This window comes from Aplidium turbinatum, chromosome 12, assembly GCF_918807975.1.
Source record: "Aplidium turbinatum chromosome 12, kaAplTurb1.1, whole genome shotgun sequence".
In the NCBI taxonomy this organism is placed as follows: Eukaryota; Metazoa; Chordata; class Ascidiacea; order Aplousobranchia; family Polyclinidae; genus Aplidium; species Aplidium turbinatum.
In genome coordinates this window covers 3,783,709-3,811,356 of record NC_137483.1, presented here as the reverse complement: position 1 = coordinate 3,811,356, position 27,648 = coordinate 3,783,709, and the positions used below count along the sequence as shown (strand labels likewise).

At 38.2% G+C, this 27,648-nt stretch overlaps 1 protein-coding gene across 1 annotated transcript; it reads right to left on the bottom strand.

Moving 5' to 3' along the window:
• Nucleotides 1-2,425: 2,425 nt before the first annotated feature.
• On the bottom strand, nucleotides 2,426-27,648 carry LOC145781338 (uncharacterized). Its single transcript, XM_082593115.1, has 3 exons — nucleotides 27,569-27,648; nucleotides 27,000-27,125; nucleotides 2,426-4,362 (listed from the first exon to the last, which is right to left on the bottom strand). The coding sequence occupies exons 1-3, from the start codon at nucleotides 27,579-27,581 to the stop codon at nucleotides 4,178-4,180; spliced, it is 324 nt and encodes a 107-aa protein (XP_082449241.1). The 5' UTR covers nucleotides 27,582-27,648; the 3' UTR covers nucleotides 2,426-4,177.

Sequence of the window (27,648 nt, the reverse complement as noted above, 5' to 3'; positions counted from 1 at the left end):
TGTCTTAGAACTTAGATGCATTGCTGGTAAGAGAATATGATCTGGTTAGCCTAGTTAGTGCACAACTGTACCGGTAGGTTACCGGTACCAGTTATATGCCCTGGGTGCTTTTTGCCACAATTGACTTTCTAAAAAATAACGCGTAAAACATTTTTTGAAAATTTTGTAATTTGCGGTGTGCGGTGCAGTGTCAAAGTTCCAGATAAATTGCGGTGTGCGGATAGGTGATTCAGTTGCGGTGCGGTGTGCGGATAAAAATTTTGTGTTCGCTGCATCTCTAAGGCCTACTCTCTATTTACCGGCACCTAAAGAATGGAATAATTCCCTGACAACATTTCAACAATGGGAAACTTCACTTTGTCAATCTCGGCAACTGGCCCTGCGTAAAAATCTCTACAAGTAGGTCTCTAGTCTATGCGAAACTACCAGGAATAGCTTATTAATTAATAAGACTTTGTCAATCCGAGGATAAAGATTCAAAAATCAAACCTGAACAAAGTTCCCAGCAATTGCACATTCTGCTTGATAGTTTTGAAGCTGATTTTATCAGTCATCAGAATAGGTTTGAGAATCAAAGCTGGGCACTTTGAACGCTGTTTGCAAACAGTAGGCTACGTACCGTACCCAACGAAACCTTTGGATCCTATGTTAAAAGTGATTTTGTCAACAAGCGTTTTCTAACCGTAGACTAAAAAACACGTTGAACCATGAGTCAGAGCTGTTGATTAATGTAATGAAAATCTGGCGATTTAAATACTGAACATAAATTTTTTGTGCAAAATCCAACTATTTTTAAAGCCTAATTGGCATTGGCAATAAAGCATTTCAGCCTAGTTGGCTGAATGGGTTCAGTGGACTGCTTGGGAGGCTAAATAGTAGGCTAGATACCAAAACGAGAAAAAGGAGTTGTCTTCTTCATAAGACATTGTTGATGACCTAAGGCGGGAGCTTTGGAGCAAGAAGTTGTGTCTAACTGGTCTGAAATTGTGTTTCTCGGCAGTCGAGTGTAGCAGGAACTCAGCGATAGACACGTGTTTCGCCTATGAGGCTGGGCTCATCAGTAGCCTACCGCACCACTAGTTCTCATGGGCGAAACACGTGTCTATCGCTGAGTTCCTGCTACACTCGACTGCCGAGAAACACATGTTTTTGGAAAAGTCTTGATGGCTAGTGTAGAGGCTACACCGGTATGGTTAGCGAAACACAATGCTCGATGTTCTATAGTGAGTAGTGAGGTAGTGCTGACGCCAGGAAGATCGCTCCTTCTCAACTGGTCTGAAATTTCCAGAAATATTTAGCAGAAAACAAGTCATTAATATTAGCCTGCTTCGATAGGCTTACTTGAATAAAAACTGGTTATTCTTTTTATGCACATCAATTTTCGTTGTTGTTAATTTAACAAAATCTCTCTAACGTTTGTTAAAGTGCCCTCGGTCTAGGCTACTTAGGCCTACTTGGAGCAGTAGGGAGTGAAGTAAATGAGAGTTAAATTCAAACCAACTTGTTACATCTGCCATTGGCGTTAAAATTGGCTAAGACGCATAATTTTAATGAACAAACCCTTCCGAATAAGGAAAACAAATTGCTGTATACTAACTCTGGTTGGTTTGTGCGAATAAAATTTTTGAAAAGCAAAAAAGTGCAAACCGTGTTTTTAAAGGTTGATAAGTAGGCTACTAGCCTACTGGCCCAGACCATCAAACCTATATTTTTCTTCATTTTCACCATGAATAAAGTTACTTTTATGCGTTTCAATCGCTTGCCTCAATATATTATGAATATTAAGCTACGGTATACCTTCAGTTTAGACTGACATTTTTGTGCATGCTTGGTTTGATAGCACGTGGAAATTGTTACGCTTGGACTGAGAAAACCTTTTTGCAAGCTTGATACTCCCGACAGCTTTGCATGCATGTAGAAAAGCTTCAAACCACTGACACAAGCCCTATCAACAAGGCAAACAGAGTTTGAACTTTTTGGTTTGTTGAAATGCTGTTGTATGCAAGTTATTCCATCCACTAGGTGTCGCTGTTGAAATGACGTAGTACTGTCATCACCGAAGAAAATTTGTTTTTTTTAATCTTTTTCCTCGGATTGACAAAACCTTGATGGGTTATTTCTGGTAGTTTCGCATACTTGTAGAGATTTTGGCACATTTTGACGCCGGTTACCGAGATTGACAGAGTGAAGTTTCTGATAGTTGTTGAAGTGTTGTTGTCAAGGAAGTATTCCATCCACTAGGTGCCACTGAATAAAGAGCAGTCCTGAAGTACGTTGTTCAAAAGAGCACACCCCGAGAGACAAACCAGCACCCCTTGATTTGAGTTCGGCATTTGACCGCCGAGATAACGGGGTTTTGATAAAGACTAACTGGTGGATTGTGATGACGATACCTCAAGAAAAAAAAGTCAATAATATATTTTCAAATGTACGTTTATTGAAGATGAGTATTTGAATAATACACACAGGAGCATATGGCACAGAAATTTACCAACAGAGGTAATGCTAACATTAGAAGGCAAAGGAATTAGCAGTCTGATCTTTAAACATTTTAAAACCTAACCAATATTTCCAAGTTGCAAAGTATTTTTTTACAAGTTGGAAAAAAGTCCACCTATTTGCAGTCTGGGTACTATTCAGCTACTAATTTACTGCCAATCCTTCGCAAGCGCATTTCTTTATTGACAAGGCTGCTCTGACGTAGCCAGTACCCGCTAGTTTGTAGCCAACGTAACAGAGAATTTTGAACATACTGAAAACAATGCCACAGACATGATTGACAACAAATTAATTAAATTGAATTACATTATTCAAACAATATAATAAACCAACGTAGGTCACATACTTAAATTCAAACCTTTTGTTTTAACTGCAAGTTTTCATAACGAAAATAGCCTGTATCCAAACAAAAACAACGATAAACTGTAAACAATATTAATGTGTAAAATATTATTTTCAGCAATTTTTGTTTTTTGTTTAAAATTAGTTGTATTGGATTGTCGTTCTGATGAGAGCTAAAGTTTTGTCAAAAACGTTTGAATTTAATATGCACGGATTATGCACGGATTTTGAATTTAATATGCACATTGAAGATTAACCTTTTTTATTGTTAAAATAATGTTATTCTCCTTCAGAAATTTGTGGTTAATTTGTCTGTCTGCAGTATTGCACTGCAAGGTTACTTCGCTCCCAAAGCAACACCCCTGAGAAAAACAACTAGCCCAAATGTGCCCCCATTGATTCCCAGTTCAAATATGAAATCATGAATTTTCTGATTACACTTGTAAGCTCCATTGTGTTCGGTGTATTCTGTTTGCAAAAAGAAAAAAAGTTGTAGCTAAAAACACAAAGGTATGCATTTGAAAAACACTACGTAAATGCACTTTTATACAGTAGAATTCGCCTATAACGGCACCTCTAGGGGATTGCAAAAAACTGACGTTATAGCCGAATTGACGTTATAGACGAACTACCGCAAACTATTCCAAAACTGTCTCTTGATTAAAGAAAGAGGTGTATAATCCAGTCAGGTTTACTGTGTACCACCAAACTGACAAAAGTCACGCAGAAAATACAGTAAACAAAGGAATTGTTTAAAAAAAAATAACCTACAGCGAAAGGTACAGGAAATTTGCGCAATACAGTTCGGTTACATTCAGTAGTAGAGAAGTTAGTTGTCACGTAGAGAAGTTCATTGCACGTACGACTGTTGCTTTGAGTTGTTTTGCTGTAGAGCTGCTTTTTACACGTGATAGTTTTTCACGCGGAAAAAAAAGTTAATTCAGTTAATTAAAGTCCCTGCTGCGAACGACGTAGCAAAATAAAGGGAAGACATTTTGCAAGCAGCAGCAGCGCTAACTGGATTACGACTGAGCGTTCGTGGTGAAGGTGATGTCTTAAAGTGACGTTATAAACGAACAAAAGACGTCTGGGGACCAATAAAGGGTGCTGTTATATGCGAATTGACGTTATAGGCGATGCTGTTGTAGCCGAACTACAATGTACGCAAAAGATAGGAATTCTGCCGGGACCGAGCGAAATGTGACGTAATAGGCGAATTGACGTTATAAACGAAGCCGTTATAGGCAAATTCTACTGTACAAGCTACTGTAATAAACATTACACGATTAAAAAATGTTATAATGTCTACGGGAGAACGTGATCTGTCAAAGTTTGTTTAAGAAAAGAAAAACTCTACTTCTTGCTTTGAATTGAGGTTGTTGATGTCGTCCACATGTTTCCTGACCAGACCCATATTTACTCCTCCGACTTTGTAATGCAACGAAAGGACAGAAGTGTCGGAGAACGGATTTTGGAAAGCCTCACTGGTTGGATTTTTTCTTGGATCCTCTGGAATTGACTCTAAACAAACATGTTTAAGTAGTTGAATGAGTTTCGCTTAGCAGCATGATCATTGCTTACTTCACAGTGTAGATTCAAACGTTCTGTTATAGCCTGATGCTGCATTGCTGATTGCCAAAAAGAACCCACAGCATCAGGCTATAACAGATCGTTTGAATCTATTCTACACTGTGAAGTAAACATGTTTAACTTATACATTGTAAGAGATCTGCACAGAGAGTAGAGTAGGCCTAACTTGACTATTCAGCAAAAGGTGAAAGAGGCTGTAAAGGTTACTCTTACTCTGATAATAGTAATTCAATCTACTTGAGAAGTTGAGATTAATGCTTCAATAGACAATAAGAATTAAGTCAGGGAGGAGATACGAAGGCTTTTGTCACGTTTAACAATACTGTAGAAAGGCTTCTGTTTATCGTAATTAATATATGTTTGTCTAAAAAAGACAATTGCACCAATAGTAATTTGATAAACCTTGCTTTGACAACCTGCATTGCGCTATTACCATCAGGTATGGAGATTCACTAAATGCTCATAATTACTTGTTAATTCAGCTACCCGTATACTTGCTTCACACCTAGCCTACTACAAAGGCTTTATTAATAAAAAAAACAAAACAGCTTACTAGTAACCTTTCAACTGTCCTTCCTAAGAAGTATTCTTTAAATATGCTTTAGCCTACATAACATTTGCTAACGGTCTTCTGAAGCTGGCTGTGCCAGGTGCACCATAAAACTTTCTGCAATTTTCAGAAGAACCGCTACTAGCCTACCGCCCTCTAGTGTGGTGAGAATGAGGCAATCGTTGTGAGCCTTCGTATCCCCTTCTTTAGATATTCCTGTAACACAGCGATTCTCAACCGGGGTAAGCGAACCCCAAGGGGTTTGCGAAGCGATTTCAGGGGTCCGTAAAAGTTTCCGAGTATGCAGCATGATTGATAAATTACTAAATTTAAAAATTGGTTGTGTTTAAATTGGTTGTGTATTACAATGATTCTCAAACTGTAGGCCGCAACGCACTGATGGGTAGTTTGAAAATTTCAAAGGACAAAAAATTTCAATTGATAAAGTTGAATCTACTTGTGAGGCTATGTTGGCTATGTTCAACTTAATTCTTCTGAGGATTGTTGATAACCCCTTAACTTAGAAGTACAAACGTTAGTCAGCAGTCTATCAGTAGTCAGTTTTATCCTGACTGTGAATAGGCCTACAACGAAATACCGGTATTGATTACAAATGAAATAAGGGAGAAGTTCTTTTTAACGGTCACAAAAAAGTTTATTAATTTTTTATAAAATTAATAGAAAAACATGAAGTTAGCGTATAGATTAGTGATTTTGATCCTGTGTGCCAACATATAGCTGATAAAATAACTTCGTCAATGCCATCAGTCGTCATAAGTTCGTCACGAGATCAGCAAATTTTTCTCAGTGATGTCGCTTTGATTTTGAACTTATGAAACATTTGATTTCATTAGAACAGTGGTTCCCAACTTGTTTTTAAAGCGACCCATATAAAAAAAAAATTCAGTTCGGTAAAATCTTGCGACCCAAGCAAATTGTCGTAATATTTCAAAAGCCATACAAGATTGTGCTGCAAACAAACAGCACTACAAAAGCAGTAACTTTTTCCGAAAATAATATGTTTATCAAATCACTAATGAGATAGTTGTGCTGGCTTGCTGTCAGTGAGTTTTTGAAATCGAGACGTTATTTTGCTTAGGCATAGTTTTAACTTCCAGCTTTATGTCGGCTTTAACTTCCAGCCGGTTTCGCTGTTCAGTTTTCAATACACACATGACACATGGCGCTAAATCCACTTTCACAAAGCCAAGTTGTTGCAAATGGAATCTGTTTTTGAATCACTAATTATGAAACTATGGGATACACTTTGTACATAGAAGCCCAAAAGTGGATGTTTGCAGAAACTTTGCGGTAGCCTATTTGTCTTTAAAGGACGCAAACACAGTTCTGTTGCCTCAGAAAGATAGAAATCTCCTCTCGCAAATTACAAACTCGCTTCAGGACACGACCTCGTGACAACTATCGAACTTCTGTGTGCAACAGCAATGCTTGATAATAATCAGAATCCACAAAGACGAAAACAAATGCCGATTTAGCGGACTTGTTTTGATGAAGTTTACACACTTCACATCATTCAACACTTCGTGCAGCTTTTGAGACAGCTTATTTGCTGCAAAGGCCTCTCTGTGGAGAAAGCAATAAGTCCATACAGCACTTGGGGCTTTGTCTTTGATGCGTTTTACCACACCAGACTATGTGTGTGCCAACGTGTGGAAAACTTTGTCATGGTTTGTCCGACATAGCGTTCGTGACATATAGTGCACGTTACAATATATATACCGTAATTTTGTCAAGTTAATTTATGTTTGAGACTGAAATTTTTGTGGGGTTTACATTTAATAAAAATAATAATAACAATATTGAATTTGAAAACTGTTAAAACTTCTTGCACCACGATCATGTTACAAAGCTTTCCGATGTCTCGACATGAAACGCTTCATGACTTGTGTTTATATTTTCCAGTTTTGTGATCGATCTCTTCATGTTTTAAATTTTTTTTATTGTTATTTTTTCGCCCAAGATACAATATGCCTGAAAAACAAGCGACCCAAAAAAAATAATCAGGCGACCCAACTTTGGGTCGTGACCCATGCGTTGGGAACCACTGCATTAGAAGACGCGATATACCAAAATTTCAAATACATTTTTTGAAGGTGCCGTTTCTACGGCGACAAAGGGGTCCGCCAAGACAGAAAGGTTGAGAACCACTGCTGTAACAAGTAGCAACATTGACAATTGCAACTGATTTAGACCATTTATCGGTTTGTAGAAATTTTTGCATCGTCATAACAAGTCAACAAGCATAAACGGGTCAGCAGAATTCAAGTTAATTTTAAGAATTTTTATTTTTAGACTGCAAACACTGCTTTGAAAGCTTCATCCTTACAGTCTTGCATGTTTTTAAAGAAGAAGTTTTGTACCACTGACGCAGACCCAGTCACTGAGATTGTCGGAGTTGTTATTATCTGTATCCAGGCTTAACCTTACACCGGTGATTGAAGATTTAAATTATGTGCATGGGAAGGCAAGGAAGCCAATCTTTGTGTCCACCTTCAGGCATGACATTAGTTGTCTTGCCAAAGACACATTTGCAACCTCTTGAGCGGTGTCGAACCGGCGCCCTTTCGAGTGCCGTCTCAGGGTACTCTCACCACTCGGCTATGCAGCCGACACAGTGAAGTTTCTGATTCTATTTCCTTCACAATATGACGATAATAGAGAGTGTACTGCTCAAGCATACAACCAGATTGTGGAAGCAGCGCCGCCTGGTCTTGCGGTTCCTTCGTACACAAAGTCACGAATTTAACCAACTGAGCTATCGGGGAGGACTATGAATAATGGTTTAAAAAAGTTATTTTTCTAGCCAAATTATACTATGAATATGCTACAGATAATAACACATATCAAATATCACATGAGTAGAAATTGACACCTCGTTTAGTACATTTTAATCTGCCGGTTCCTATGGTCTAATGCTGAATGAAAATTCTGGGGCTGCATTACTGCGCTCTTTGCACGAATACGAATATTCGTGATTAGGCAATTTGATATACTATGGTCGTCATAACGAACAAACCTTGCGAATATTCGTAAGATATTTTTCTTCGTAAGAATTTGTTTTTTGTGAAAAATTGTTTTGCTTGTACGAAGACTTTTTTGTAAGTCATAATTTTTCAAAGATCTTTGTAAAAGGCATTTTTTTCGTGAATTTTCAGGAACGGTCAAGACAAACCGTAATTTCCACAAAAAATTTTTACATGCAAAAGTTAAACCCAAACATGCTTATTTTCATTACAGCTTTTGGATGTCCAAGCAAGAAAAATATGCTAGCAGATTTTCCATGGCATTTCATACCCTGTTTATTTTAGTGAAACATATTACGACGGAAACAATGGCGTACGCAGGATTTTCCCAAGAAAGGCATTCAAAATTTTTTTCGTATGGAAACAAAAACGAATTGAAATAACACTCATTTGCTAATAATTACCAGTTAGTCATACTTTGTAAAATTGACCTACTATACTCAGCTTGCATTGACGATAACTTGTTAGTGTGCAGCAACTAGTTTAATCATTTGAATAGACTTGGTATTGAAAAAAAGTGGTATAACACTCTAGAAGTCGCATAAAATGTTTTACGTAGTAGTTGGCTAACTCAAACCAATAAACTAGGCATGTTGAGGGTACGTTCAGTGGCATACGCACAATTTTGTTACTGGGGAAGGGTAGCATTTTATATAGGCTACTGTAATTTAATTTTTTTTTATCAGGAGTAGGATAGCCTAGTGCTACTTTATAGTCTGACCAAGGTTTAAAATAGCCGAGGCTATCTAATGATAAAATATAAACTCTCACGCTCTTTTCGTAGCCTATGTCACTATGCTTTTAAATTGAATTATTAGACATGTAATTATGATAAGCATGATAGGAAGCTTAAACGAATAAGTAAAAACTGTAATAATTGGATTAACAGGCAATGTCCCCAAATTAACGCATTAATTGAACCTCTCTCAGAAAGTTTAAATATCGAATGCAATTTATTACCGTACGTTACTTTAAACAAAAATTATCGCACTCTAAACATATAACGAAAAAGGCCTACTCTTCAAGGCCGTGTGAGCACCATCTCGCCCCCTACCCTTCATCCGAAATTTACTTGTGGGCCTCTACTTTTTAGTAGCCTAAGGGTGCCTAAAACGTTTTTCAAACCGGTTGTGAATTTGGATCAAAAACATCAAACTAAATTTAGAATTCCAAAACAAAGCTTCGTTCCTAAATTTAGAATATCTACAATTTGTTGGGACTCCTATTTTGACTACATAACAATGTAACGGGTTATGTAGTTCAACTAAAATAACTAAAAGATTAGCCTATAGCCTACAGGGCCGTTTTCAGAGGATAATTTGGCAATGAAAAAAGCCGTCTCTCAAACATGTAATTCCTTTATTCTTGAAATACAAAAAACCAAAATCTAGGGAAAAGAATGACACAGCGTATGTCATGAAACAAAAAAAATAAGACGCTGGGTTGAATGCAAAACAGCCCACTTTAACCTGTTAAGTGCGTAAGACGACAATTGTCGACCGAGACAGTCGCTCTTGCTGTGCGTAAGACGACAATTGTTGTTTTTGTGATGGCAGCTATTCATGGCACTTTTAATTTCGCTTTCCTCTATTCGCTTTGTCTGGAAGGCGCAATTATGACGTGTGAAAAAACATAGATGCATTGTTTACACTACAAAACCGATTGCAGCCTGACGGAAATCATTAATCCCTAAATCACTCCATTACAATATTAGGTAGCTTCTGCACTCACCTACAATATAACCACAATTGCAAGAATAAAAAGATTTCATCCTAAATGTGTTTTTTTTTTCTGAACTGGCTTCCTTCCGATGTATAAAATTCGAACCACATTATGCGCGTTCAGTAAGTATGAAGGGGGGCCAGGACAGATCCCTGAGGGACGCCATTCTTAAGGCGTCGTAGCCTGCTTGGTTTACCACTTCCGGTGGTGAGGGTAAAGCTTCTGTTGTAAACGAGCTCCATGATCATGCGGACCATGTGCCTGTCCGGGAGCAGGCGGAGGAGTTTGCAAGTTAGGCCTTGGTGCCATACGGTGTCGTATGCGGCTGTGAGGTCAAGGAACACAGCACCAGCCTTCTTCTTTGCCTCAAAGCAGTCTTCGATGTCTTGAGTCATGAGAGTGACTTGGTCTACAGTAGATCTTCCACGTCGAAAACCAGCTTGTTCCGGGGCAAGAGTGGGTCTATAATTGGTTCGACTCTAGTGTAGATAAGACGTTCGAAGATTTTAAAAGGGATGCAGAGAAGAGATAGTGCCCACTGCCATCAAATCGACACTGCCATAAACGACGCCTTGCGTATCGTGACAGGATGCCTGCGACCTACACCATCGGAAAATCTCCCTGTCCTTGCAGGCATCCAACCAGCTGAGCTTCGTCGCGAAGAAGCTATCCTGTCTCTTTCTCGTCGCGCTACGAACCCCAACCACTTGCTCTACTCAAGTCTCTACGAGTCTGTGAACGAGAAACCTCAGCGACTGAAATTGAGACACCCATTTGTACGTGCCGCACAACTCCTGATGAAAACCGCTGAAGACCAATCCATCAGTGCGGCTACCTGGGCGGACCACCAATAGAGCTCGGAGTGGAAGAAGAACTCCTCAAGACTCCAAAGTTTCATCTCCGACACCAGCAACCACCCAACCGGAATGCATTTGCCAAGGAAGGCCTGGGTGCGGCTCAACCGCCTGCGTACTGGCGTCGGACTATTCCGCTCCAACATGCACAAATGGGGGATGGCTCCATCCGCGATTTGTGAGTGTGGCAAGGAGGAACAAACCGTAGACCACACCATTTGTAATTGCGCCATCTACCATGCGCCAAATGGTGTGCGTGGTCTGCGTGAACTGGTAGGCACTTTTACGTATTGCACTGCCCGAAAAGGTAACCGCAACCATGCGTGACATACGACATCGCTGATGTTGGTAGCGCTATCATGCGTGACATGACTCAACACGTGATTAACTGGTCGTCTTTATCGAAAGATTTTGATACAAAGAAATTTAACTGAATCCATCGCCACAACCAACGTTGCCTAATGGTTAGGGCAGAGGAGTAGTAATCTCGATTGCGTGGGTTCGATTCCCACCCTCTGCTAATACTATTTTTTCTTCAACTGAACTGAGTGCAAGAAGAATCGTAGTGACTGCAAACAATGGAGTTGATGAGAAAAGTTGTGACTAAAACACCAGTAATGTCATATACGATACGCATGGTTGCGGTTACCTCTTCGGGCAGTGCAATACGTAAAAGTGCCTACCGCGTGAACTGGATGACAAATCAATTGAATGGCTGCTCGACACCTGCCCAAACATCTAGACAGCGTCGCCGCCACTGCACAAGGGTGGTAAAAGGCAGAGCCCCTCGACCCTTGGAGTGGCGAAGAAGGTTCAAACGAAGAAGAAGTAAGTGTGATGTAATGTTGCAAGCAGTTTCAGAAATATTTTGTTGTGTTCGAAAACATATTTTGTAACATATAGTCAACAACACAATATGGTTTTGTGTTGCTGCTACTGTAAGAACAAGCGTCAGAAAATGATACAGTTTAAATATTTCCAAACTAAACTTACGTGTAGGCTACTTTGTTTAGTGTCCTATAAAGGCTTAGAAATTATTCTGTTCTGTGAACTGATGTATATTTTTCTTCATAATAAACAACTAGTTGAATAATTTCATAATGGTGAAAGGTATAATCACTTGAGAGTAATGCGATTAAATCAGAAAACAATAGTCCAGCCGAGACTTCTCCGCAATAGTCGATGAAAAGGTAAAGCAATAGACACAAAAGGAAATTGAACAAAAGCGTATTGTGCTGCGTCATGGGGGTTCCCCAATATCCTAGCAAGCAATAATGCGACGAAAAATACTGCGAGTGATCAAATTAAATACGCACAGTAAGAAGAGTTTCGAAAAATTAATTACGCACTTAACTGGTTAACAAGGTAGTTACAAAAAATAGGCGACGTAATTATAGACTTTCCTTCGTATGCAAGATCACCTCCATTCTAAAAAGTTTTTGAATTAAAAAATCATCTCGAATGCAAAAGTATACGCTAGATAATCTCTGTCAACGCTTCTGGATGCCATTATTGAACATCTTCATCGTTTCATGAGCATTTACGTTTGGACCAGTTTTTATGCTATCCACCGTTGAAAGACATTTTCCAAGAAAGCTAGAGCGTAGTTTCGCTGATTTAAAATAGTCATTCCAAATGAGGATCAATATTACAAAATCGATGGATACAGTCTAACTAAACCATAAAATGTCGAGTTTTTATAGCAGTACTGTCACATTGCTTATTTAAAATTGCCGAAAACGCTGCACCAACTAAATATGAATAGCCCATGGGGCTCTAAACAGAGATGTGGGCTCACTAATCGGCGTTTTAGAAGCAGTAAATAGGATCTTGCGTGATTTAAGCTATTGAATATCGTGCTTCTGTAGTAATATTTATAATTTTTTTTTCATTTTAAATGGCCAAAAAAACACTAAACAAATTGAAATATTTGAACCATGGACTCCTTAAGTAAAGGACTGGAACCTCCCATGCTCGGGGTTTGTAACTTGAGTCTGAATGATTAACTTGAGTCCTGGCTAAAATGACTTCTAGAGAAGCTAGAAACACAATCTTGGATTCCATATTAGGGTTTTTAAGGATGGCGAGTTCAATAGTGTTACTTTCAACACCATATGAGGTCATTTTCAAGGTCAAAATATTATGTTTTAAAGTCAAATTACAGAATTTAGTCATTTTTGCCCATTTTTGTGTCTAAATCGTAAGGCAAAACTGTTTGAAAGAAGTCTGTGACGAAATACGATATTGTGCACCTACTGCATCTATTGTGTAAGATATTTTCTCTACACAGCTTAAGTTCTTTGAAGTTTTTTTTATTTATTTTGGGAAATATTTTGGTGATTTCATTATGTCCTTGCAAAATATTGCGGTTTCAAGCTTTTGTGATGTAACAATTTACTGAAATCATACAGCTGTAATTTGCATGCAGTGGTCTCATTTTATGGGAATTTGTCCCTAAATCGGGACTTTTGACCACTTTTAGGGATAAGTTTAGGAAATTTGATGATTTAAGGGGTTTTTGGGGATTTTAGTAGTTTTGTCTTGTTCGCTTACAAAATAAATGGAAGCTCTTTTGTGAAGTTTTCTTCCATATTTGAGTTCATATTTGGCAAAGAGGAAACACGAAATTGATTGATAGATTGAATCTTTATCCTCGGACTGGAAAAGTTTCTTGCAGAGCTTGATCCTGGCAGTTTCGCATACTTGTAGAATGCATTGTAGAGGCTTTGAATCACTGACGCAGGCCCGGTCACCGCGATTGACAAAGTGAAGTTTTTCCGATTGTTGAAGTCTTGTTGCCCGTTCAAATGCCCCAGTTGAACGACTTTTTAGCAGCTTGAAGGACATTAAAACTAACCACAGGAACGGTTTAAAGAGAGAAAGTTTAGTTGGTTTGCTACACACCAGAGATGTACGTATACGCCGCAAATTCTACGACGCATACTTGCGGCGTAGACTTTTTGTTTACGCTAACGCATACGGCCACATTTTTTTGGATAGTTTGCGCTTGAGGCTACGCCGTAAAGTTTTCGCGTTTTTTTTGCGCATAGCGTCAACGCATACTTTTTAATGTATTTTTTTTGCTACAACACGCAAATACCTTCCAGCGCTGCAGTTGAAAGAGTGTTTTCAATGGGCAAAGATATTTTGGAACCAAAACACAGCAAAATGTCAGATGAACACTTTCAGATGCTTGTGTTTCTTCGGGGAAATTCAAAATAAAACTTGTTTGTTTCGATTGGTTTATACTGTGTGAATGTTTGGCACCTAGCAAACAAAATGAGTTTACGCTAGTGTATGCGCAGACGCCGCCAACGTTTTTTACAAGTTACGTTGATGCATACGGCGTATGGTTTTTCAAACGTTTGCGTTTACGCTGACGGCGTCAATATTTTTGTATGCGCGTACATCACTGCTACACACCCAACAAGGTATGAAGTCAGCTGGCTTATCAGCTGACAAATTGGGTTTAAGTGATCGAGTTAAATTGTAGAAGTTGGTAAGGGCTGTGAAGAATACTGTGAAGAGTTCACCCAGCAAACATTGATTGCTGGGACCAGCGTTGGCTATATGCTGGGTATGTTGGCATAAGGTCGGCAATTTCGTCCAACATTTTGCCAACAATACGCCAAACAATTTCAATACTTCTTACTAAGCGTTCAAAAAGGTCTCAAACATTTTATTTCAGGTTTATTTGTTTTAAACTTTAAAAATACTAACACAAACCTCTTTCATGTGGTATTGCTTCAAAACACAGTTGTGTGATTGGCTAACATCGGTCAGAAGCATTGCCAACGTCGTGCCAATTTTTAACAATTTCTGTGTTTTCTTTTAAATTATGCAAATGTATGAAATCATTTTGCTATAATTTTACATTTTAATAGAAGGCTATCAATGCTGTTATTATTTTCTGATACCGTACAAGTATACTATGAATACTTAATACCAGCGTTGGTCAGAAGGGTAGCCAACAGTTTGCCAACAAAGTAGTTTCATTTCAGTTTGTTTATGCCAAACTGAGCAGAGGTCTAGAAAAAGGTAGGAGCAACACAACGTCAACCGCGATAACGTGCTTGATACCGAAACAGTTTAAAGTTTCCATTAGCCTACACGTTTCCACAAAATAAACAATTGCAATGTCGGCTATATGCTGGATGTGAGGGCACAATGTTGGCAGTTATGTCCAACATGTTGCCAACAAAGGCAACAATACGCCAACAATTTCAATACTTTTGATTATATGCGTTCTAAAAGGTCTCAAAGATTTTATTTCAGGTTTATTTGATTTATTCTTTAAAAATACTAACACAAACCTTTTTTTTATGTTAGCCGAAATTGCTTCAAAACATAGCTGTGTGATTGGGCAATCTCGGTCAGAAGCATTGCCAGCGTTGTGCCAATTCATAACAATTTCGGTGCTTTCTTTAAAGTTATGCAAATGTATACCATCATTTTGCTACAATTTTACATTTTAATAATAGGCTATCAATGCTGCTATTGTTTTTATGATACCGTAGAAATATAGTATGAATATTTAAGACCAGCGTTGGTCAGAAGGGTAGCCAACGGTTTGCCAACAAAGTTATTTCATTTCAGTTTGTTTATGCCAAACTGAGCAGAAATCTAGAAAATGGTAGGAGCAACAAAACGCCAACGCGATAACGTGCTTGATACCGAAACAGTTTAAAGTTTCCGTTAGCCTATACCAGTGATTCCCAACCGCGGCTCTTTGAGCCGCACACGGCTCCAAGCTAGCCTTCTTGCGGCTCTCATTGACCCCTGAAAATCCCACAAAAATATAAAAAATCTGTTTGTAATAATTTTGGGCGATTATTTTTTGACTTGTCAAAATTGTTTACAAACTGCATAGTCGTTGTGTCGTAGAGGTTGCACTGTCATTGAACTTTTCATTTTACATCTTACACCTTGTAGCCTACTTTATACTGTTGTGAATGGCCCATTGTCTACTTATTGTGAATCATAAACCATTAAGTGAAATAATTAGGTTGATATGGTGTGATGCTCAACACACCTCAAAACGTGTAAAATTTCTGGTAGGTCCTATAAAACAGACTGAGAAAAGCAGTAAGTTATTGCCGCTATAAAACTGTGATAGGATAATCACCCATTCGCTTTAGTTTTAGTTATTTTCAGCTAAAAAGTCAGATCAGCCTTAAAAAAAGCAAGTACTCTTCAGCAAGACTCTTCAGAAGGCAATTACGTATCAGCTGGATGGAAAGAAAAACGAATGAATTTGTTTCCCAACAATTAAACGATAAATGGAGTCTGATAAACAACATTAATCTTAGAAAATTGAAATATTTCGGACACATTGCAAGAAGCAACTCGTTGGAAAATTCAATGTTGACTGGGATGGTGCAAGGCAAACGAACAAAAGGACGACAAAAAATGAAATATTTTGACAATATCAAGCAAATTACAGGAATAAAAAGCATGCCGGAAGCACTAATAAAAACAAAAGACAGAACAAAATGGAGGCAGTTCATAACGGAGATCACAGCTGATCAAACATGATCAATCTGTTGAAGAAGAAGACTCTTCAGCAGGAGAATCGGGTCTTTCAAAGCGCTTGGGAAGAAAAGTATTTTCAAATTGAGGCAAACAACAAAGCGCATTGCCTTCTATGTCCTGTGGTGATAAGTAGTGTAAAATCTTTTAACATTGAGAGGCACTACAAAACTCATTCTACAAAATATAATTGCTACCAAGGGGAATCAAGGAAAAGAAAGTTGGAATCTCTTTAGTCGGCACGGAATAAGCAAACAAATATGTTCAAGGTTAGTAATAAATCTGAAGGAAAACGCAGCTTGTAGGTGGTGTTATAACACATTTTCCAACGATATCTGACCATCGAACCAATGGATCATTTAAAACATACAGCAGACTTATCAGTAACTTGATTGATGAATTCAACCACCGCATTAACGGAATGAATTTATTTTTGTCAATGATCAACATGTTTGCAAATCCTATTGCAGTTAATGTGGCCACTGCTCCTGATAATTTTTAATTAGAGTTGCTATAGACATGCAGTCAGATATCGAGCTCAAACAATTATTTCAAAGTGAAGACCTACTTGAATTTTGGAGTCGAGTTCCAGAGGGAAAGTATCCCAACTTGAAAACCAATGCCCAGAAAAACGCCTCTGTATTTGGATCAACTTACGTATGTGAAGCACTTTTCAGAAAAAATGATCAGAATAAGAAATAAATATCGCAATCGATTGACCGATGACAACCACAAGCAGCTACTGCATATTGCATCCTCTGCAATTGCGCCTCGCTTTGACTAACTTGGCTCAAAGCCAATGCCAAGTTGGACATTAAATTGATTTGTGTTATTTTTCTTGTTAGTGTTGCTATTCGTTGGTACATGCTTTCATGCTTTAAAATGTTCGTTATAATTACTTGAGTATTTTCATGCGGCTCCATACGTACTCTGAAGTTTGAAATTCGGCACCGACACCAAAAAAGGTTGGGAACCACTGGCCTACACGTTTCCACAAAATAAACAATTGCAATGTCGGCTATATGCTGGATGTGTTAGCACATGGTTGGCAATTTTATCCAACATTGCCAGCATGCCAACAATTATAATTATTTCTGACTATGCGTTCAAAAAGGTATCAAACATTTAATTTCATGTTTATTTGTTTCATTTTTAAAAATACCAACACAAACTTCTTTTTATGTGGTTTAGTCATGGGTTTAGTAAAAAACATAGTTGTGTGATTGGCAAATGTCGGTCAGAAGCATTGCCAACGTTGTGCCAATTCACAAAAATTTCGTTGTTTTCTTTCAAATCATCCAAATGCGGCCGGTAGGACCTACCATCATTTGCTGCAACTTTAACAACAGGCTTTCAATGCTGTTATTGATTTTCTGATAGCGCTACAGTACAAATATAACCTACTATGGATACTTAAGACCAGCGTTAAATTTAAAGGACAAACACTTCACTTCAGTATCACTTATTTCCATTTTTAAAAATATCAATATAGTTAAGCAGATAACTTTAGATTTCTCGTAAAATACTTCATTTGGTGACACAAGCATGAAAATTGGCACATATGTACCTTAGACCATGTAGATTTTAAAAGTTTAATTAACCAAACGAAAATTCAAAGCGGCGGCCCGTGACGTCAAAATTCAAAATGGCCGCCAATCCGGTCCTGGACTGACGTAGGAAAGTTGTTTTATGAGAGCAATTTAGGTGTTTTTCATCTCTTACTATCTTGAAAATGTTTTTTGTGACATTTTTAGCCAGTGTTTATGATTTCAGATTGTACCTTTCATTAAAAATCTTCACAAAAACGGGGGAAAAAACGTTTTTTAGTCTTTTTAGCGAAAAAAGGGTGGTCATATGTTACTTAAAAAATGATAGCCTCAGCAAAATCCCTCGTTACTGTTCACCCTCAAATTCAGTGAATTTAAAAAGAGACAGAAGTAGGGGTCCAACTCGAAAGTCACCACAGTAAATTTTTCGAGCAAACAGCGATGGTATTTGCAGTAAAATCTGATTGTTGGTTTGTCAATTATTACAAATAATTATGTTTCGCGGGCGTCAGGAATGAAGTTTTGTGCGTAACTATTGGTTAGCTGCCAAGAGTAACGCACAAAATTTCCTTTCTGATGCTGCCGGAACGACAATGTTAACCTTGACCAATAGCAACGCACAATTGACATATTTTATTTACTTAATAAGATTATCATAACAAAGGCTTTATAAAACATAGCTAAACATAAATTAACCACTTAAACTCTTCACAACCCTCACAACACAGCTGAACTAAAAAGTAGACATTGAGAAACGTGAACAAGAGCTTCACGAATCAAGCCAGAAGCCAACACGTCGACTGCGCACAGAGCAAGTTTGTGATTCAGAAGACCAACAGAGAATATTCTGCGATTGCTATTGACCAAGCCCATGAACAGAATAATGCTATTATGAAAGGAGATGGAGGGATAATTGGAATCACAGAACACGAATCAGCCTTGCTACGATGGACGGTAGCAGGCCCTGAAGTCTGTAGAATTATACAGGAATATGAATGTGTTTCTAAAAGTCGAGAGAAAGTATCCCTAAATCATCATGAAGCAATACCATCAGCACAGAAAGCATTTCTCAAAGACGTCATTTCTCTCACCCGAACCATTGAAGAGATGGACAACCCCTAGCTCGAGGAGTCAACTTCAGATCTGCTTACTCTTAATACGAAAAATGTCATGGAGCAAAAGGTAACAGATATGCTAAAAGCCTATGATACAAAAGGTAAAAATCAGTTGGAAAACTTCACATCAGAATTAGACAAATTCTACTCACCAATTGCTCGGAACAAATTCACACTGTTTAACTCAAAAACGACAACACGAAAAGGGAATCACAGCACATTGAAGGGTGACTGCAGCCTTTTTTCAAAGCTCTATATTTCATGCCAGATCCGACAAGTTGATCTGCCTGAATTTTTTAGCCATGAAAACCAACGATTCCCAACAGCTTTAAGTTCAGGAGGTGAACTTTACTAAACACAGAAATCAGATTTAATGGGTTGCCTAGAGAATGTGGTACCTGCACAACCTGCTTTACTGGACGATGTAGACATGATGGTGATAGATGGAGCATGTTTAGTACACTCTACTACACCAAAACATCATACGTTTGGTGAATATGCTCAGAAGGACTTTGTGGAGAAAATTAAGCCATATGCCAGAAATCACAAACGAACGGATGTTGTGTTTGACACTTACAAGGACGGAAGCATCAAATCGCATGCTCGTATAAAGAGGGGTAATGGTAGCAGGCGGAGAGTTACTCGAGATGGGAGAGTCCCAAAGAACTGGCCAAACTTTTTGCAAAATACAGACAATAAAAAAGAACTTTATCCATTCTTAGCTCTTAGCTAATTCCATCCAAAAATTCATGCCACCGCATGATATCGTTTACGCTTCCAAGAATGAAAAAGCTGTTACTAATAATGACAATCCCGCTTTAGTCAATTTGAGCTCAAACCAAGACGAAGCCGATACCAAAATGTTTGTTCATCTTCATCATGGTCTCAAGTATGAAACTATACAAAAAGCAGCCATCCTGGCTAATGACATTGATGTGGTCGTTATTGGAATTGGCTTGTTTGAAAACTTGAGCAAGGATGGACTTCACGAACTTTGGATATCTTTCGGGAGAGGAAACAAAAGAAGATGGAGTCCTATTCATCAGATATTTTCTGTCCTGGGTCCACAGAAATGCAAACAGCTGTTGTTCTTTCATGCCTTTAGTGGCTGTGACTCTTGTTCAGGCATGAAAGGAAAGGGGAAGAAGTCGTTCTTTGCAACGTGGTTAGTGTATCCAGATGTGACGCCAACATTTCAGAAGCTCAGTCAGTGTCCAGAGGAAATAAATGCAGAAGATTTTGCGATCCTTCAAAAATTCACGGTATATCTTGATGATAAAAGTAGCACTGATGATAAGGTAGACACTGCAAAAATGACTTTGTTTACACTTAAAAATAAACAATATAATAATATTCTATCAACAGAAGATGCGCTGAAATTGCATGCACTTCGGGCAGCATATCGGGCCGGACACATTTGGGGACAAGCTCTTGAAAGGAGTCCAGAATTGCCATCTTCAAGTAACTGGGGGTGGAAATCTGGAGATGGGGGAACATAGGACATTATGTGGACAAGAAAAGACCCCGTAGCCGAAGCATGTAAAGAACTAAGACGATGCAATTGTAAAAAAGAATGCAAAAGCTGTAAATGTAAAAATGCAAATTTACCATGCACTTCACTATGTTCCTGTCCTTGTGACCATGAATAGATATTATTTACATGTGAATCATTGTCATGAACATGATTTACGTACTCAGTAGTAATTTGGGTGGAAGTATCAAAGTTTAGACTATTCTGCACACCTGACTGTCAAATTTGTGAAACCCTTTCTCTGTCCATAGTACGTTACACACTTGTTTTAGTTGAATACCATCTTAAATCATTCATACTGTCTTAAAAATAACATTTTCAAGGTAGTAAGAAATGAGACACATCTACATTCCTTTCATAAAGCAACTTTCCTAAGCCAGTCCAGGACCTGCATGGCGGCCATTTTGAATTTTAACGTCACAGGCCGCCATCTTGAATTTTCGTTTGGTTAATTAAACTGTTGAAATCTACATGGTCCAAAGTACATGTGTGCCAATTTTCATGATTGTGTCACCAAATGAAGTATTTTCAGGGTTATCTACCTCACTAATAGCCTACAAACCTTTTTTATGCGTTTTGTTTAAAAACATGTTTGTGTGAGCAAACATCGGTTAAAATGTTGCCAACGTTGTGCCAATTGAATAACTATTCTAAAGTTTTCTTTCAATTTATGCAAATGTACACCATCATTTGCTACAGACCAGGCCAGTGAGAAGATAAGTTGGGCCCGGTACCAATGAGATCTTTGAGCCTCTAAACAGTTTTAAGAATAACGCACTACATCTAAATATACGCGGTAGTTTGTCTGTTTTTACGGACACAGCTTCGGTAGAGAGTTTGTCTTGTTGAACCATAGGCATACGAAGCCGAGCAACGTTATCAAGTTTAACATATTGAAGATTATTTATTTACAAAAAACACAAAACTACGCAACAATTAAATATCGAACGTTTTCGACATCACAAGATGTCCTCTTCAGGAATAATATACATAACTTAACTACATCTGAATAAAATACAATGGTTAAGTTATGTATATTATTCCTGAAGAGGACATCTTGTGATGTCGAAAACGTTCGATATTTAATTGTTGCGTAGTTTTGTGTTTTTTGTAAATAAATAATCTTCAATATGTTAAACTTGATAACGTTGCTCGGCTTCGTATGCCTATGGTTTTACGGACACCTTGAAGAAGTTACGGGCACCTAAAATTATCCAGGGCCCGAGTTCAAAAGTACCCCCTGAACTCCCCTGACACCGCTACTGGTGGGCAATTCCCAGCTTCAGGAGCAGTCATGTTGCGTCGAAATCTCTCCTCAATTTCTTAAAGCGAGATTTCACCAAACGATCGCTACTTTTACTTTCAACGATCCGGCGAATCGTTTTTTCTCCTCCCGCGGTGCATAGAACAATTACTGCAGGCACAGTAATTGCTGTGAAAACTCCATTATGACGTCACTACTTAAACTTTGACTGAGCAATATGACGCGTTGAAGTGAAATAGGCAACAAAGCTTTAGAATGCGGCGATGTGTTATATCAACGTGAGGAGATGCAATTTAGCAGAAGAACTTGTTTTTTTTGATGAAGGAAGACAAAGGCCATGACTTAATCCTTTGCTAAAGGGATTATGACGTCACTCGATTCACTTCGACTGTTCAGCATGGCGGTTCTGCGCAATACACAATTACGTGGAGAGCCGAAAGCACAATGCTTATGTGAACAGCGCTAAGAGGATTTTTCGCTTCTTGCATCGAAAATATAAAAAATCGAATTCAATTGAGATATTACGGCCGAAAAAAGTTTTAGAAATGATCAAAATGAAACTATAGGAATGACTTACGACAATGTTTATGAAAACCTGGTAAGTGAATGTCTTTTATTCATTGAACCTGAAATAATTGTGTAAAGTCGTTTTTGTCACTAAGCTACGTTTACACAATTTAAAGAAAGTTATAAAACTCAATTTAGAGAAAGTTATAAAACTCAATGACCAATGGAAAACTTTCATATGAAATATTCTCGTGACAAATTTAGTGCCAGTGCTCCTAGATGAGTGCTAAGAAGATATCAGCAAAGTAGGTAGCAGAGCTTGTGATGTCCCACAACATGTGTAGGGTTTTGCTCAATCTTTGATTTTGCTGCTCCGGCAGTGTTTGCCTGACTGCTTGAATATGTTTGTATTTTTATGTCGTGTGGATACGTCTGTGATGGTTGTAGAGTATTTACAAATGTAGCTTTCATTGCCGTCAACTGAATAATAATAATAATAACATGTTTTATTTTGCGCCCATTGCGACAACATAGCATGCAGTAGCCTACAATGCGACCTACATACGCAACACAACAGACGACTGGAATCCCAAAATAAACTTTAAACGTTGGCTGTCATTTGTAACAGTCGAAAATTTCTGCAACAAGTGCTGAAGCTTTTTAATATGATGGATGAAACCCCTGTCATGACATTCGATTTACATTTTGCAGGTGGAAAATTTAAGTCAAGTTGTTGGCAAAAATGCAAGCGATTGTATCAGTGGACTTATTCCAACTATTATTATCGAACACAACACAGTTCAAGTCATGTCGAGAACAAAGAAAGAAAGAAAAAACATCGTGAAGTCTAAGCACTCGTTTGATTGTTTAAAAAAGAATCTGAAAAAGGTTGTTCTTGGTGAGTACGGATAAATGTTTCTACTACGACTAAATGATTATGTCATAATTATTCCATTTTGCTCTTTTTATTAATGTATGATGTAATTGTGAAGAGTATTGAGTAATGTATGAAAATGTTTTAGTGGTGTACTCGCATTGATGTGAACAACGAACATGGTGGTTAGTAGGCTATGTCGGAATTTATATACTGATAACACTTCTTTTTTTACTTTCATGATTAGACATGGTGATGGCGCACGACAAAGCTGCTGCCGTGCAGCAAATTGATGAAGAGTTTCAGAGTGATTTCGAAATTGGAAGGACAGGCAAGGTGGCCGAAAACGGCAAAAACTAACTTTTGGTGAGCTTGTTATATGTTTGAAAGACAACAGCGAATGTGTTGCTTTAGTTGTTGAATAACTACTGTACACGCAATTAGAATGTATTGGAACTTGATTATCGCTCTGCGTGGCGCAGAATCGAATGATAAGTTTTTTGTCACGCACGTTCGAGAGAGGGATATTACATTGATATTGCAGATTGTCAATTAACTTCGTATTATCCTGGACGACAACTGATCAAACTCCTACACTGTTGCCAAACAGCCCTCTTCAATTAAATATTTTTGTTTCATTCGCAGGAATTCAGAATGATAAAGATACACAAGAAAAAGCGGCTGATGTGCAATGAATCTCCATCTATCAATACGATTTGATGTGGCTTGTTTCTAATAAATGTGAAAGTATACGAAGCTCGGCTGTTACTTTGCTTTGTCACAAAGGGAGTAGTGTTGCTTATAAATCCGTGTTGCTGCTGTTCTTTCGCCCAAGGATTAGCTAGGTTCAACAATAAACTTTTGGTGATGAGCGAGGTTTAGGTACAGAGACGTTTGGCAAATGTAGATGCCAATGCTGTTCAGATGTTTTATGCACCAGCTTGCTTCGCAGGGCCAACCTTGGTCAAAGCGCGGGCATCACAATAGTCAATAGGTCAGATGAAGCAGCGTCATGGTGCATAAAAGTCAACCAGAATTTAGGCGCCAGATGAAGCAAAATGGTGCATAAAACATTTTACCAACGTTGGCAAGATACAGAAGCCAACGTTGGCTAGATGCAGACGCCATCGGTGGCAAGATGCAGACGCCAACGCTGGCCAGATGTATCCAAATGGTGCATAAAACATTTTGCCAACGTTGGCAAGATGCAGAAGCCAATGTTGGCAAGATGCAGAAGCCAACGTTGGCAAGATGCAGAAGCCAACGTTGGCAAGATGCAGACGCCAACGCTGGCCACATGCATCCAAATGGTGCATAAAACATTTTGCCAACGTTGGCAAGATGCAGAAGCCAACGTTGGCAAGATGCAGAAGCCAGCGTTGGCAAGATGCATAATCCAATGTTGGCAAGATGCAAAAGCCAACGGTGGCAAGATGCAGACGCCAACGCTGGCAAGATGCATCCAACAGGTGCATAAAACATCTTGCCAACGTTGGCGTCTGCAACTTGCCAATGTTGTGGCCAACTTTTTGCCAATGTTGCCCCAACAATCAATGTTTACTGGGCAGTTACAGATGTTGAGGCACATGAGCTAATCGAATTTGCTAGTCAAATTGGCTCTGATGAACAAGTCGTTAGTTGTACACAGTTTATGTCATTTTTAGCTTGTGATAAGGAAGCATTGGCAAATCTTCATTCTATCCCTTTAAGCATCACTGCAAATTTAAAATATATACTGCTTTTTGCTTTGAGACTTAGCCCACTAACAACAAAGTCATGTAGAATGGTTTTTGCTAGTGTTGTTGTTTAAACCGCTTAACTTTTGTTTTTTGTTTCAGAACGTGAAACTGAATGTAATGATTTAGGGAATTTTGATGTAATCTAGGGATTTTTAGACGTATAGCTTTGGGGACTTTCATGTTTTCATTTATGAGAGCACTGTTTGCATGACAAGACTGAAATGCGTTGCCGGTTTCATTTTGCTGAGTTGTTATCCTTTGTAGATGCACCTTCAGCTCGTAATAATGCTGCTTGTACTACTTTAGCTAACATTCTATTGAAAGCTTTTGTCCTCAATGTAAGTGACAAAGAAAAGTCTTTGGGATGCCTCAGGAGGCAAGAAAAGCTTTCCAACTAGTGATAGATACTGTCTATTATGGTGTCATCTTGTTATGTATTTTCAATTTGTGTATTATATTGTAATCATAGACTCCTTTAGATAATAGCCATAATGTTGAGAAATACATAAGTTATGACGTTTATGTAATAGCATATTTTGTCACAGACTTCTTAACAGTTTTGCCTTACGATTTAGACGCAAAATTGGGCAAATATGACTAAATGCTGTAATTTGACTTTAAAATATAATATTTTGACCTTGAAAATGACCTCAGATGGTGTTGAAAGTAACACTATTGAACTCGCCATCCTCAAAAACCCTAATATGGAATCCAAGATTGTGTTTTTAGCTTCTCTAGAAGTCATTTTAGCCAGGACTCAAGTTAATCATTCAGACTCAAGTTACAAACCCCGAGCATGGGAGGTTCCAGTCCTTTACTTAAGGAGTCTATGGATTGAACCCATAAACAGCCGTGCCCCCAGCTGCCGGGGTACAAAGATACCAACCAAACATACCAAGGAGCGGTTAATACGGCCCTGCTGCTACCCAAGACCATTCTTGAACAATAACTATACAATATACAATCATAACAACGCTAAAAAATAATCAACATTTTTAATGGATGGGGGCATGGCCCAATGCTTTCCCTGCGTGTGGATGTAAAAATTCGAGAAATATTCAGAAGTTAGAAACTCATAGTTATGAGTAAGACTAACCACTAACCAGAATAGGCTACTAGCCTGCAACAAATATATTTCTTCGGAAAGACGTTTTCGGTATATGACCACTATAGCTTGTTTGATTACTAGGCTGGCTACAAAACAACTGCAAATTTATGCAATGCGTTTTAGTAAGATTTTAGAAAGCATCAGTGATGTACGCGTATACAAAAAATATTGACGCCGTCAGCGTAAACGCAAACGTTCGAAAAACAATACGCCGTATGCGTCAAAGTTGGTGGCGTCAGCGTTACCGCATGCACTAGCATAAACTCATTTTGTTTGCTAGTTACTAAACATTCACACAGTATAAACCACTCGAAACAAACAAGTTTTATTTTGAATTTCCACGAAGAAATACAAGCATCTGAAAGTGTTCATCTGACATTTTGCTGCGTTATGGTTGCAATATGTCTTTGCCCATTGAAAACATTGTTTCAGCTGCAGTGTTGGAAGGTATTGGCGTGTTGTAGCGAAAAAAATACATTAAAAAGTATGCGTTGACGCTATACGCTAAAAAACCGCAAAAACTTTACGGCGTAGCCTCAAGCGACAACTACCCAAAAAAATGTGGCCGTAAGCGTTAGTGTAAACAAAAAGTCTACGGCGTATACGTACATCTCTGGAAAGCATAGCCTACATGGGTAAGCAATTGAGTACTAATAATAATTATTCTTTTAAGTGTATTGTTATAGTTACTTGTTAATACAGTACCGTAGATGACGTTTTTTATTCCTAAGCAAACCATTGCGCTCCAGCTACAAGAACGAAACTTACGAAGACGAAGAATTTTTATGTCAAAAACACTTGAATCAATATTTTTATTAATGCAATTATTTGAGAGAAATTTTGACTGTTTGTCAGAGATTTTGTTAAATTAAAATCTTCGTGTTTTAAAATAGTCGCACAAGGCTTCCCGAAGAAAATCTTTAAACACAAGCAGCCTACGAATGACGAATATTCGTGTTCGTACGAAGGAGCATAGTATGTGGCACATGATTAGACTGTGATCTAAAAGACGAAAGATTTAATTCTCTCATTTAGCCAATTTTAGGAATTGTATTTCATATCTTGTCAAGACGCGAGCTATTAATTGGACATCGGGGATGGTTCGGAGCACTTTTAATATCTAGTTGCGCTGCAAATGTGCCGGCTTTAGCTATTCAAAGAAAATATACGTGTCTTCTACTTACCGTTGTTCTCCAGCTTTGTACAATACACCCTCAAGCGTTGTGCCAAGTCCTGTGTATGGATGGCACACTTTTTCATTTGGTAAAAAGCTGTGTCAATGGAAACACGAGGACCACCTTTTTTGGCGACTGCAAAAGATATCGGTGGTAGCAATTATATAATTGCAATATTATTCGAAGACCATGTTCCTCACTAATGTGGAAAATGTTCAAGGGATGTTCAAAAGAACTATCTTCATGGAAGTCAGATGCATCCGAATTATGATGATATAATTTAAATTATTAGGTTTGTAGGCTATAACTCATTTAATTTTTTTGTAGTCTATGTTAAATATTTTGAGGTAGCCTGGGTTTGTTCATGCTATCAAGCCAGTCACTACAGTATCTGGGTTTGAGGCATAGATGTCCGATTCCCTGGACATGCGGAAGTTCACGTGGAAGTTCACATGTTCATGCGGAAGTTCATATGTCTCCACAAAGCAGATTAGAATCGTTTCCAATGCAGTGCTAAAAACTTGGTGATATTTTAACTGAATATGATCAAAAGTAAACCAAAATATGTGTTTACTTACAATAAATTGGCATTTCGTTTCTTTCTTGTTCTAATGTTCAGATCAGGACTATATATAATTTTCAGCGTTTTCTACTGAAA

What these genes read in the sequence shown, in the direction of transcription:
- LOC145781338 (XM_082593115.1), bottom strand. An exon ending in TACAAAGCTGGAGAACAACG is followed by an intron (nt 4,363 to 26,999) that starts GTAAGTAGAAGA and finishes ATGTTTGTTTAG; the next exon opens with AGTCAATTCCAGAGGATCCA.